A 14230-nucleotide genomic window follows, 5' to 3' on the forward strand; every position below is an offset into this window, starting at 1 on the left:
CACCATATCTCACCATTAAGGAAATAGTCAAAAGCAAGAGACAGCCCCACATCCCCTTCTAATTGTGTTATCTGCCTCTTCTTTCTTCAGTTGCATCTATATGATATTGAAAGCTGCTCTAAGACGATGATCCTCAACTTCTGCTCCTACGTGCAGTGGGTCCCAGGAAGTGACGTGCTGGTAGCTCAGAACCGAAACAGCCTGTGTGTGTGGTACAACATTGAGGCACCTGAGAGAGTCACCATGTTCACTATTAGGGTATGTTGGACACTAGGGGCCCTCAGATGTGATATTGAGCTGATTAATTAGAGCCATGAGGAGACTCTGAAGGCTGCTTGGTTTTCTGTGTCCACCACCCTTAATCTCTGTGATAGAATTGGCAAATGAAGCTTAGACTTATGGACTAACACCCAGAACCATCCTTTTTCAGATTCCTGACATTATATTAGACCCTTGGAGTATGGGTTCATTACAGTGGCCCTGGGAAGTCACCAGGTCATAATATGGAGATCCCTCTAGGCTGGAAATCCCTGATAGGAGAGGCAGTTCTAATGTCATCTCCTTCTGTGCTGATTCTCCGTTATAAGCCATGCAAAGTGCCTTTTTTTCTTAAATTACAGATCAGATCTTCTCTCCTATCCTACCACAACATCACACATAGCCGGTAGTCTTCCAAAATCTGGGGGGAGCCAGAGAAAACAAGAGAGGCAGGCTCCTATGCTAGGCTAGGATGACTGGTGTGTGTATGGGTAGAGCACTTGATGCTTTCTTTTTGTCCTTTTCCATACCTTTTTTTATCTCCTTTTTGCCTCATTTTAAACTGATTAGGGTCTAAAATTTATTTGTTTAGTTCTTTCTTTCTTTTTATCTCTCTCTCTCTTTCTCTCCTTCTCTCTTTTACTCTCTCTTCTCTGTTTTCTTTTTTTTTCTCTCTCTCTCTCTATTCTTTCTTTCTGAGACAGGGTCTCACACTATCTCCCAGGCTGGAGTGCAGTGATACAGTCATAGCTCATTGCAACCTCAACCTCTTGGGCTCAACCAATCCTCCTGCCTCAGCCTTCTGTATAGCTAGGACTACAGGTGCATGCCACCATGTCTGGCTAATTCTGTCCTTTCTTTAAACACTTTTTTTTTTTTACATTTTGGGTTTGAAAGTTATATATCCTATTTCTGTAGAGGCTACCTTGAAAGTTTTAACGTGTACTTAAATGAACAAAGTCTAAAGTTAATCAGCATCTAACCACCCTCTCCCCTGCAAACAATACAAGGACTTTAAAAGACTTTAACTTTCATCTCCTCCCCTTTGTCATTTTTGTCCAGTATTTTAGTTCTAATCTTACTTTGTCCCCAAAGATAGGCATGATTATTTTATTTTATTTGAGACAGAGTCTCTCTGTCTCAAATAAAATAAAATAGACAGAGTCTCTCTGTCACCCAGGCTGGGGTGCAGTGGCGCGATCTTGGCTCACTGCAACCTCCGTCTCCTGGGTTCAAGAGAGTCCTCTGCGTCAGCCTCCCAGGTAGCTGGGATTACAGGAACCCATCATCATGCCCAGCTAATTTTTGTACTTTTAGTAGAGATGAGGTTTTGCCATGTTGGCCAGGCTGGTCTCGAACTCCTGACCTTAGGTGATCCACCCGCCTCGGCTTCCCAAAGTGCTGGGATTACAGGCATGAGCCACCACGCCCTGCCTGATTATTTTATCAGACAGGATTCATTTAGATTTACCATCAAAGTACCAGTTCCTTTGTTTACCTTTTCTTGCAATGCCAGTCTTCTCTCTGGAATAACTTTTCTTCCTCCTGAAGAATGTTATTTAGAAGTTTTTTTGTTTCTGTTTCTTTGTTTTTTGAGACAGGGTCTCACTCTGTTGCCCAGGCTGGAGTGCAGTGGCATGATCTTGGCTCATTGCAACCTCCACCTCCCAAGTTCAGGTGATTCTCCCACCTCAGCCTCCTGAGTAGCTGGGATTACAGGCATGTGCCACCTCGCCCAGCTAATTTTTATACTTTTAGTAGAGATGGGTTTCACCATGTTGGCCAGGCTGGTCTCAAACTCCTGACCTCAAGTGATCTGCCTCCGTCGGGCTCCCAAAGTGCTGGGTTTACAGACATGAGCCACTGTGCCCAGCCTTATTTAGAAATTTCTTTAGTGAAAGATGATAAATTTTCAGTTTTTCATTATCTGAACATGTTTCTATTTAGCCTTTGTTCTGAAAAGATGCTTGGACTCAGTACCCAGTTCCAGATTGACAGTTAATTTTTCTTAATTTATAAATGTTGTCTCATTGATTGACTTCCATTGCTGTTCTGAAAAATTTATCAGCAGCCATTTCTGTACAGGTGATCTATCTTTTCTCTTTCGTTTCTTTTTTTTTTTTCCCTTTTTTTTTTTGAGACGGAGTCTTGCTGTGTTGCCCAGGCTGGAGTGCAGTGGCACGATCTGTCGCCCACGCTGGTGTGCAGTGGCGTGATCTTGGCTCACTGCAAGGTCCGCCTCCCAGGTTCATGCCATTCTCCTGCCTCAGCCTCCCGAGTAGCTGGGACTACAGGTGCCTGCCACCATGCCTGGCTAATTTTTTGTATTTTTAATAGAGATGGGGTTTCACCGTGTTAGCCAGGATGGTCTCAATCTCCTGACCTCGTGATCTGCCCGCCTCGGCCTCCTAAAGTGCTGGGATTACAGGCGTGATCCACTGTGCCTGGCCTCTCTTTGGTTTCTTTTAAAGTCTTCTTTTTTAGGGCTGGGTACAGTGGCTTACGCCTGTAATTCTAGCACTTTGGGAGGCTGAGATAGGCAGATCACTTGAGGCCAGGAGTTCAAGACCAGCCTGGCCAACATGACGAAACCCCATCTCTACTAAAAAGAATAAAAATTAGCCGGGCATGGTGGCGCTTTCCTGCAATCCTGCCTACTTGAGAGGCGAGGCATGAGAATCGCTTGAACCTGGGAGGCAAAGGTTGCAGTGAACCAAGGTTATACCACTGCTCTCTAGCCTGAACGACAAAGTGAGACTCTGTCTCAGAAAAAAAAAAAAAAAATCTTCTCTTTTTCTTAGGTGTTTTGAAGTTTCACTACAATGTGTCTAGATTTTTTTTTTTTTTTTGAGACGGAGTCTTTCTCTGTCACCCAGGCTGGAGTGCAATGGCACGATCTTGGTTTACTGCAACCTCTACCTCCCGGGTTCAAGCGATTCTCCTGCCTCAACCTCCTAAGTAGCTGGGACTATAGGCGCATGCCACCACACCTGGCTAATTTTTTGTATTTTTAGTAGAGATGGAGTTTCACCGTGTTGGCCAGGGTGGTCTCAGTCTCCTGACCTTGTGATCCGCCTGCCTTAGCCTCCCAAAGTGCTGGGATTATAAGCATGAGCCACTGCACCCAGCCATAAATTTTTAAAATTTATCCTGCTTAGTATAGATTGTGTTTCTTATATTTATGAATACACGTATTTTCATCACTCTTGGAAGTTTCTCAGTTATTATCTCTTCGAACATTGCTTCTCCTCAGCTATTCTCTAGTCTCTTCATCAGAACTCTAGTTAGGCAAATGTTAGATTTCTTGTTTTGCATTTTTAATTTATCTTTCATAGTTTCTTTCTTCCTGCTCCATGCTCCATGCCCAGGTTTTTTGTTTTGTTTTGTTTTGTTTTGTTTCAATTTTCTGTAAAGACAAGTTCTCATTGTGTTTCCCAGGCTGGTCTCAAACTCCTGGTCTCAAGCAATCCTCCCGCCTCAGCCTCCAAAAGTGCTGGGATTACAGGCATGAGCCACTGCATCTGGCCTCTGGATAATTTCTTTAGATCTGTTTCGATTCATTAGTTTGCTAATCTGCTACTAATCATTGTCTAATCTGCTATTTAAACTGTACATTGAGGTTTTTACTTCAAACATTAAATATTTCTTTAAGTTTTATTTGATTATTTCTCCAGTCTGCCTGGTCATATTGATAATTTCTTGTTCCTTGCTTAATTTTTCATTTCATCTTTTAAGGTATTTAGGTGCTTCATAAATAATCATTTTATATTCCATAACTGGGCTTAAAAACAAAAACAAAACAAAACAAAAAACAGGGTCTCACTTTGTCACCCAGGCTGTGCTGCGTCATGATCACGGCTCACTGCGTGCGCAAACTCCCGGGCTCAAGTGATCCTCTCACCTTAGCCTCCTGAATAGCTGGGACTACAGGCACATGCAACCACACCCAGATATTTTAATGTCTGAAATTCTTGAAGGTCTAAAACTGTTGTTTGTAGTTGTTATTTACTGTTTCATAGTGGTTGGTTTCCTTGGGTTTTTTTTTTTTTTTTTTTTTATTGTGAGCTCATGTTGCTTTGAATGTATTCTTTTGGAATCCTGAGGGCCTAAAATGGATATGTTTTCCTCCAGTGATGATTCGGTCTTGTTTCTGCAGGAATCGGGCATATTAATGATCTGTAACCATTTATTTTGTTCCCTTTACTGAAGAGTGGATCCCAGGTTTAATTAAGGATTTTCAAATTCAGCCTCCCCATCCTGTTGGGGGGCCTGAGGTTTATTCTCCTGACACTGCATTTGCTTTCAGGACAACTGTACCTTTTCCATTTGCTCACTTTCCTTTTTTTCTTGCTCAGGATTTTAGCTTATTGACCTTTTTCTTTCTGTCTGTCTTTTTTTGAGAGAGAAGGGTAGGATATGGGTAGGGAATTCTTCAAGTAAGTGAAGCAATGCATTAAAAGTGATTTCTTCAAGTAAGCCCAAGCAATGCATTAAAAAGTATGTTCCAGGTTCAAGTCATATTTTAACGAGAGAACCCTTAAGAATATCTACTCTCATGGTACTGCTGGAAGCAGAAGTGAATGCCACACTTTGTACCTCCAGGAGTTGGCGCTGTCATAGTTAGGAGTATACTTTAACCCAAGGATATTGCTATAAATGAAGTATTTTTTTATGCTTGAGAGAAACTAAAATGTTAGGAAAATCAGGGCCGCTGTGACTCTCTTGACTACTGATTGGGTTGGATGAGGGTGGGTCTTTTCTACAATTGATTCAGTGGAAACTAATCTGAAATTGGGGTGGGGTGAACTTTTACAGGGTGATGTTATAGGTCTGGAGCGGGGCGGGGGAAAGACCGAGGTGATGGTGATGGAAGGTGTGACTACTGTTGCCTACACACTGGATGAGGGCCTCATCGAGTTTGGAACAGCCATTGATGATGGCAACTACATCCGGTGAGAGGCTGGCCAATAACCTGGGAGGTGGTGGGAAAGTCTGGTTCTGAGAGGGGAGGACCTGGGGTGGGGTGTAAAACTGGCCAGCACTGATAAGGATCCAGTGATCCTGGGAGGCGATGAGACAAAGATGGCTCTTCTCCCTCCCCTTGCCCCATCACCAGTATTCTGTTGTATCTTCCTAGCCCATTCCTTATTCATTATGCTTTGCTTCCTTCCCTTTCCAGGGCAACAGCCTTCTTAGAGACTCTGGAAATGACCCCAGAAACAGAGGCAATGTGGAAAACCTTGAGTAAACTGGCACTAGAGGCAAGGCAACTACACATTGCGGAGAGGTGAGCTAGACGTGTAGAACAGAGGTGCCAGGTAGCTAGGAGGGATGACCACATGAGTATTTTCCCTGTGGGCTGCTCCAATCCAGTGTTAAGGTACTCCCTACCTTCCCACTGCCAGCAAATAACATAGAGCCCTTCTGCAGTACAATATTCCAAACACTCTCCCATCCTAGATTATAAGAGTATGCCTTGACCGGGTGTGGTGGCTCACGCCTGTAATCCCAGCACTTTGGGAGGCCGAGGTGGGCAGATCACAAGGTCAGGAGTTTGAGACCAGCCTGGCCAACATGGTGAAACCCCATCTCTACTAAAAATACAAAAATTAGCCAGGCGTATTGGCGGGCGCCTGTAATCCCAGCTACTGAGGAAGCTGAGGCAGAAGAATTGCTTGAACCCAGGAGGCAGAGGTTGCAGTGAGCTGAGATGGCGCCACTGCACTCCAGCCTGGGCGACAGAGCAAGACTCTGTCTCAAAAAAAAGAGTATGTCTTAGCTGGGCACAGTGGCTCATGCCTATAATCCTAGCACTTTGGGAGGGTGAGGCAGGCAGATCACTTAAAGCCAGGAGTTTGAGAGCAGCCTGGCCAACATGGCGAAAACCCAGCTCTACTAAAAATACAAAAATTAGCCGGGCATGGTGGTGCACACCTGTGGTCCCAGCTATTCAGGAGGCTGAGGCACAGGAATCACTTGAACCCGGGAGGCAAAGGTTGCAGTGAGCTGAGATCATGCAACTGCACTCCAGCCTGGCTGACAAGCGAGACCGTATCTCGAAAAAAGAAAAAGTGAAAAAACAAGAGTATGTCTTTTATTATTTTTACTGCCCCTTCTTGTAACTAGGTTCCCCTTAACATTTTTTTACTATTCTTACCCTTCAATCCATGCCTATGTGTATAATTGAGGTTTGGTATAGGAGTGTAGTTCACAGGACAAACTTGGGACTCCAGACTCCTTTAGTTCAAATCTTGGTTCCAATTACCAACTTGTATAACCATAGAGAGGTTATTTGACCTTCCCAAACCTTGGCTTCTTGATTTTCTCCATGTAGACTAGGATAATAATAGTATTTGCCTCATATGATGATAAAGAAGATGGTAAGGATATTGGTAGTGAAGGAGTGATGAAAGAATCTGTGCAAAGTGCTCAATAAATGTCATCTGCTGCCATTTTGGCTAGGAATCATCCTTGATCCCATTTTGTCCACACTTCCCACGTGTAGATTATCAGCAAGTCCTAACGATTCTGTCTTCAAAACACATCCTCATGTCTCCATCCTCATGCAGACCACTGCCATCTCCTACCTGCAGCATTGCACAGCCTCTTAGTCTCACTGATACTATTTCTTGTACCCCTACCATCTATTCATCCCAGAGCAGCTGAGGTCATTTTTTAAACAGATTGTGTCATTTTCACGACTGGAACCTTCCATTAGCTTACTGTTTTACTTACTATAAAACCCAAACTCCTTGTATGGCCTTACCCCTGAAGTTTTTTGACCTCTGCTTCTTTCTCATGCCAGTCTCCTACTTGGCCATTAGTCTCCAACCACACTGGCATCCTTCTGGCTCTGTGAGCGTGCCAAGCTCACACCTGCTATAGGCCTTTACACTAGCTGTTCCCTCTCCAGGAATGACTTTTCCCCATCCTGCCATGACTGGCTTTTTCTTGTATTCAGGTCTCAGCTCAAATGTCAATTCATCAGAGAGACCTTCTCCAACTACCAAGTTAAGTGGCCCCTTCAGTCACTATCTATAACAGGGGTGTCCAATCTTTTGGCTTCCCTGAGCCACATCGGAAGAATTATTATCTTGGGGCCACACATAAAATATACTAACACTAATGATAGCTGATGGGCTTAAAAAAAAAAAAAAAAAAAGAATCACAAAAAAATCTCATAATGTTTTAAGAAAGTTTATGAATTTGTGTTGGGCCACATTCAAAGCCATCTTGGGCCATGGGTTGAACAAGTTTGATCTATAATATTACATTATTTTATTTTTTATTATCTCCAATTTTACTAATTATTTGTCTCCACCAGAATGGAAGTTCTCAGAGAGCAAAGCCCTCATCTTCCTTAGTCTCTGTATGTCTCCAGTGACAAGCACATTGCCTGGCACATCATAGATGCACATCAATTTGTATTTGCTGAACCAATGAATTAATGATGATTCTATAATAATATTACTATCAATGTCATTGCTTCCATGCCATAGGTGCTTTTCTGCTTTGGGCCAAGTAGCAAAAGCTCGATTCCTGCATGAGACCAATGAGATTGCAGATCAAGTGTCCCGGGAATATGCAAGTATTATGCTCCTGATTCATTCTGTCTGTCTCCCAAGCTGATTTCTCTTAGTATTCAGCCCCATGATTTCTAGCTTTCCAGCCATCCCTAGTTTCCTTTACCCTGCCCACCCTACCTCTACCCTCAAGTCAGACCGTTTCAGAATTGCTTTTGCTAAACCTCAAACCTTTAAGCTCCATGAAGTGTTTTACCTTCCCAAGTCTTTTGTTTTCTCCATCTTTCTGGCCTTCCAAATTCAGCCCTCACAGACAGAATAGCAGCACCTACAGAAAAACCAGAACCTCCTTTTTCCCCCACAGGGCGGAGAAGGAACAGACTTTTATCAGGTCCGAGCACGTCTAGCCATGCTGGAAAAGAACTACAAACTGGCCGAAATGATCTTTTTGGAACAGGTAATAGGTAAAGAGAGACAGGTTGGAAGAGGGGATACGAGGGAAAAAGAAGGAAAAGGGGATGCAAACTCAAGGGAGGAAAGCATGCTGGTAAGCTAGGCTTCCAAAGGTTTGGTGAAAACTTTCGAAGAGGTTTACATAGTTAATTTCACCCCTTCCTTAACTTCCTCCTCTTGTGTTAGTCCTTACTTTTCTAGACAAACTTCCTTCTTTGGCCTTTGATTACTACTTTCTTTCATACGCAGTCTACTACCTCCCCTCTAGTCCAGAGCCTGTCTTTGCAGTTCTTGTGCATAGGGGTAGATCCAGGTTTTGTGGGCCGGAAGCTTATACAATTTGAGGAGCTCTCTTTAAGAACAGTTGCCTTAGGCCGGGTGTGGTGGTTCGCGCCAGTAATCCCAGCGCTTTGGGAGGCTGAGGCAGGTGGATCACATGAGGTCATGAGTTCAAGACCAGCCTGGCCAACATAGTGAAACCCCATCTCTACTAAAAATACAAAAAATTAGCCAGGCATGGTGGTGCATGCGTGTAATCCCAGCTACTTGGGAGGCTGAGGTGGGAGAATCGCTTGAGCCAAGGAAGCGGAGGTTGCAGTGAGCTGAGATCGCACCACTGCACTTTAGCCTCAGCAACAGAGTGAGACTCCATCTCAAAAAAAAGAACAGTTGCCTTGGAAAGGGCCTGTGCAAATAAGGAGGCCTGAAGCTTAAGCTTCTTTTAGTTTCCCAATATTTCTGCTGGTATAGTAGTTAAAAGGTAAGGCTTTTGGTCCTCATGTGCTGGCATCATAGCCAGGCTGAGGAGAGCTTGCTGCTTTCTGATCCTCATATCTTTCTGGCATCCCTCTCCGCTCTGCCTTTTTCCCCTAGAACGCTGTGGAGGAGGCCATGGGCATGTACCAGGAGCTACACCGTTGGGATGAGTGTATCGCTGTGGCTGAAGCCAAGGTACCTGTTTTGTCTTCTCCACAGTTGTTGAGAATTTGGTTCTGCCAATTTCAAAAACCTTCTTTTGTCAAGGAGGCCATAGAAACCAGAACAGGGTTGGGGCTTGGACTTGACATGGTGAGGAGTTAGGATACTACTGACCCAGGAGCACTCCCCTTGTTATAGAGGGATTGGAGAAGCATGGGAGGCAGAAGAGTAGGAAGGGGGATGTGACTTCTAGTTCTCCTCTGTGTGTGTCCAGGGGCACCCAGCCCTAGAGAAGCTACGCCGTAGTTACTACCAGTGGCTTATGGACACACAGCAGGAGGAGCGAGCAGGTGAACTACAGGAGAGCCAAGGGGATGGGCTAGCAGCCATCAGCCTCTACCTCAAAGCTGGGCTCCCTGCCAAAGCTGCTCGGCTGGTGCTGACCCGAGAGGAACTGCTAGCCAACACAGAGCTGGTAGAACACATCACTGCAGCCCTTATCAAGGGGGAACTCTACGAAAGGGTATGCTGGCTTCCTTTTCCTAGCCCTTATGTCCAGGAGCTCAGGACCCTTCCCTCACCCAGAGGAGTCTTGGGGTGCAGAGTACTTCCTGACTGCTGGTGTTCCCTTGTTTTTGGAGCTAATACTTAGTTCTTTGTGTTGTAGGGGTATCATAGTAATGTGCTATGTGTTAACAGGCAGGTGATCTCTTTGAGAAGATTCACAATCCACAGAAGGCCCTGGAGTGCTACCGTAAAGGCAACGCATTCATGAAAGGTACTAGCCACCTATGAGCCATCCTTTACTGTTGTGGACTCTTGCCCCTCTGATTCCCCGGCACCCCTTGGTGTGTGTGTTCAGGTTGCCTGGCTCCAGTTCTCCATTCCTCCCCTTCTTACCCATTCTCCATGCTTCATCTCCCTGTCCTACCTTTTTCCTGAGGCCTGTCCCTGGAAATCTGGGCTGAGCACCTTTTCTCTCCCTGGCAGCGGTAGAGCTGGCTCGATTGGCCTTCCCAGTGGAGGTGGTGAAACTAGAGGAGGCATGGGGGGACCACCTGGTGCAGCAGAAGCAGCTTGATGCAGCCATTAATCACTACATCGAAGCCAGGTATGGGAGTATGGGAATGTAAAGGAGATTTAGGTGTGAAGTGAGGGGCAGTGGAGCAAGTAAGGACACCAAGGCTTAAAAGAAGATATCTCAAAATGTAGGTTGATGTGTGCTTAAGGGGTCCTTTTACCTCCATTCATCTTCATCTTTCATCCTACATATTTATATCTTTCTCAACTTTGCCAGGTGCTCCATTAAGGCAATTGAGGCCGCCCTGGGTGCCCGCCAGTGGAAGAAGGCAATTTATATATTAGATCTACAGGACCGGAACACTGCGTCCAAATACTATCCTCTCGTGGCCCAACACTATGCATCCCTGCAGGAGTATGAGGTGAGGAAGAGTCCCTTTTTGCAGCATGAGGCGATGCAGTAGAGGATAACAATGAGAGAACCCAAAACAGGAAGTGGAGGCAAGCTCACCAGATCCTTCTTTCTGGGCCCCAAACAGCATCACAACCTTGAATGGGAAGAGAACCGTTTACTTTCCCAATTTCATTCCAGTGTGACACTGATACCTCCCTTCACCCCAGATACATAAAGTGAGTCTCTAGCTCTGTCCCAGCCAGCGTGAGTGATTCTTCATGAATAACGCTAACATAGTTACAATATAAAATTGCTTTACATTGCAGAAATGTGAGGCCCTTTTGAATTCCACTGTATTGTCCTCATACTGCTTGGGGCTGGTCTTTCTTTTTAAATGGTAGAATATACGAGACACCCATACTCATCGTTTCTTCTCTATCATTACAAGGTCGTACTGCAGGCTCTCCACCATCTCAGCCGAGGTTTGTTCTTTCCTCGTTCAAGCTGCTTTAAGTCTGTTGCTCTGACCTTTTGTATCTACCTCCCATCAACTACAGATTGCTGAGGAGCTCTATACTAAGGGAGACCGGACAAAAGATGCTATAGACATGTACACCCAGGCTGGCCGTTGGGAACAAGCCCACAAGGTAGGGATGAGTGGAGTTCATGATAAGAGAACTCTGCCTTAGTGGAAGTGTGGCCTCATTCCTCGGTCTCTGTTTCTCCTCTTCGCTTGACTCCCTGAAAGCTGACAAAGAGTACCAAAAAACAGTCTTTGATCCCTAGCCATAGGGAAAGGAAGGGATGAAGAGAGGCCCTTGTTTCCAGACCTATCTATCATTCTGAAGGAGCAGATGGGCTTGGGAGCTGGGGAATCTGAACTACCACTCCTGACGCCTCTGGTCACATTGATGTCTTTGTTCTCACCCCTACACTTCAGAGCCCAGTGGTTACAGCGGTAATGGGAGTGTATGCCCCAGCACAAGGCATCACAGACCCTCCCACCTTAGCGGAATATAGTTCTTCCTCTGCTTCTTATGGACTTGGAATTCCCCGACCTCACTAGTGACCTCAGGAGTGGCAATAACCAAACTCCTGTGATTGTTGGGAGAGTTCAGAGCTTCTGAACAAGCAGGTTTCCTTGAAACCCTGCTTCCCTGGGGAATTGGACCTGAGGCTGCCCTGCCTCTGTGCCTCCACAGCTGGCGATGAAATGCATGAGACCAGAAGATGTATCAGTGTTATACATCACTCAGGCCCAGGAAATGGAGAAGCAGGGCAAGTACCGTGAGGCTGAAAGGTGAGCCGTGGCCTCAGAGGAGGTGTAGTGGGAGATAAGATTTCAAGGCTGGGAGGAGGGATGGGGCCTGAGGATGTGTACCTTCTGCCCAGAAGGCAGTGACAGCAGGGATCGGGTCTAGGAGGCCCCAGATGTATCTCCCTTCCCCAGGCTATATGTGACAGTAGAAGAGCCTGATCTTGCCATCACCATGTACAAAAAGCACAAGTTGTATGATGACATGATCCGCCTGGTAGGGAAGCACCATCCAGATCTCCTCAGTGACACACACCTACATCTGGGCAAGGTGAGCCCTTCTCCTGGCTCTACCTATCTCTTCCCCAACCAGGCTCCATCTCCCCATCTCTCCATCCTGACTCACCTTCCTGCAGGAGCTGGAGGCTGAAGGCCGACTACAGGAGGCCGAGTACCACTACCTCGAGGCCCAGGAATGGAAGGCAACAGTGAACATGTACCGGGCCAGTGGGCTTTGGGAAGAGGCCTACCGGGTAAGGAGTTCAGGCCATGCTGAGAGATACATCCATCCTTCTTTCCCACGTTTTTTCCCTTTTTTTTTTCAGAAAGGGTCTCACTCTGTCACCCAGGCTGGAGTGCAGTGGTGCAATTACGGCTCACTGCAGCCTTGACCTCCTAGGCTTAAGCAATCGATCCTCCCACTTCAACCTCCTGAGTAGCTGGGACTACAGGTGTGCACCACCACAGCTGGCTAATTTTTTAATTTTTTTGTAGAGACAGGTTTTCACCATGTTGCCCAAGCTGGTCTTGAACTCCTGGGCTCAAGTGATCCACCTGCCTTGGCCTCCCAAAGTGTTGGGATTACAGCTATGAGCCACCATGCCCAGCCCTTCTTTTCCACTTTAAGTGACTAATTCACAATTGGTCAGAGCATCTTTGAAAATGTAGTGAAGATCAGAGTCTCTCTTGCCAGAACCATGTCCACATCTGTATACAGAAAATTTCACTTACAATTTTAAGGGTTTGTGGACCAGGTGAAGCCTATCCTTGGACCCTAAGTACTTCAACCTAAGTTAAGAAACCCTGAAATTTAGCCCTTTTCCTGTTAACTTTTTATTTTATTTCATTTTTTGAGACAGAGTCTTGCTCTGTCACCCAGGCTGAAGTGTGGTGGCACAGTCTTGGCTTACTGCAACCTCCACCTCTTGGGTTCAAGCAATTTTTCTGCCTCAGCCTCCCGAGTAGCTGGGATTACAGGCAGTCACCATCATGCGCAGCTAATTTTTGTATTTTTAGTAGAGATGGGGTTTCACTATGTTGGCCAGGCTGGTCTCGAACTCCTGACCTCAAGTGATCCTTCCTACCTCGGCCTCCAAAAATGCTGGGATTATAGGTATGAGCCATCGCGCCCAGCCTCTTCCTCTTCAATTTAGAACAGTTATTGGATCCTTGTCAAAGCCAAGGTCAGAGATAAGAAGGGAGCAGCTCTGTATTGAAGGATTATTGAGTGACTTTGCTTTATAGGTGGCCAGGACTCAAGGAGGGGCTAATGCCCACAAACATGTGGCCTATCTGTGGGCAAAGAGCCTGGGAGGAGAGGCTGCAGTTAGACTGCTTAACAAGCTGGGACTCCTGGAAGCTGCTGTTGACCACGCTGCGGACAATTGGTGAGGCCCCAAGCTTTCTCTCCATGGGCCCCATCGCAGGCAGAGCCACTATCTAGAGAAAGAAAATTGATGTATAACTGAAAGATCCTTGGAAGGACATGATAGAGTGGCATGAATAAATTAACTGCTCCTATTCCCTAGAGACTCAGAACAGTGTTTAACCTTTGGCTGTTCTAAGAAGGGTGGAGAGGAAACAGATTGTAAAGCTAGGACTGTAGACTGCACTAAACCAATAACTTACTCCTGGGTAATGGAAGTGTGATTCTGTCAAATGCAGAGTGAACTTTTTTTTTTTTTTTTTTTTTTTTTTTTTGAGACAGGGTCTCACTCTGTTGCCAGGCTGGAGAGCAGTGGCATAATATTGGCTCACTGCAACCTCCGCCTCCTGGTTCAAATGATTCTCCTGCCTCAGCCTCCCAAGTAGCTGGGACTACAGGCACGTGCCACCACGCTCAGCTAATTTTTGTATTTTTAGTAGGGATGGGGTTTCACCATGTTTGCCAGGATGGTCTTGATCTCTTGACCTAGTGATCCGCCCACCTTGGCCTCCCAAATTGCTGGGATTACAGGCGTGAGCCACTGCACCCGGCTGAACTTTTCTTTTTTTTGGAAGCACCAGAGTCCATGAGGCATTTTATTTGTAAATATGTATTACATCTCTAGAAAAAGAATCACAGGATTTTCCCTCGTATGTGTTGTCTTGCTTCTTCATGGTCCATGATGCCAGCTGAGGTTGTCAGTA

General features: G+C 45.7%; 1 protein-coding gene across 5 annotated transcripts in view; it reads left to right on the forward strand.

Moving 5' to 3' along the window:
- IFT172 (intraflagellar transport 172) overlaps positions 1–14230 on the forward strand; it is a 44295-nt gene that overhangs the window by 19077 nt on the left and 10988 nt on the right. For 4 of the 5 annotated variants that reach the window (XR_012422553.1, XM_005576272.5, XM_074012109.1 and 1 more), the window contains 15 exons: positions 91–258; positions 5074–5210; positions 5438–5545; positions 7758–7842; positions 8146–8238; positions 9108–9185; positions 9427–9675; positions 9852–9930; positions 10143–10263; positions 10450–10594; positions 11124–11213; positions 11769–11866; positions 12017–12152; positions 12238–12354; positions 13346–13488. Coding sequence is in view for 4 of the 5 variants with exons in the window: in XM_005576272.5 (XP_005576329.2) it covers positions 91–258; positions 5074–5210; positions 5438–5545; positions 7758–7842; positions 8146–8238; positions 9108–9185; positions 9427–9675; positions 9852–9930; positions 10143–10263; positions 10450–10594; positions 11124–11213; positions 11769–11866; positions 12017–12152; positions 12238–12354; positions 13346–13488 (1847 nt within the window). In the remaining variant the exon portion in view is untranslated. Of the gene's footprint in view, positions 1–90; positions 259–5073; positions 5211–5437; positions 5546–7757; positions 7847–8145; positions 8239–9107; positions 9186–9426; positions 9676–9851; positions 9931–10142; positions 10264–10449; positions 10595–11123; positions 11214–11768; positions 11867–12016; positions 12153–12237; positions 12355–13345; positions 13489–14230 lie in introns of all 5 variants that reach the window. The other variant, XM_074012110.1, reaches the window with a different exon arrangement.

Source organism: Macaca fascicularis, chromosome 13 (genome assembly GCF_037993035.2).
Source record: "Macaca fascicularis isolate 582-1 chromosome 13, T2T-MFA8v1.1".
Lineage (NCBI taxonomy): Eukaryota > Metazoa > Chordata > Mammalia > Primates > Cercopithecidae > Macaca > Macaca fascicularis.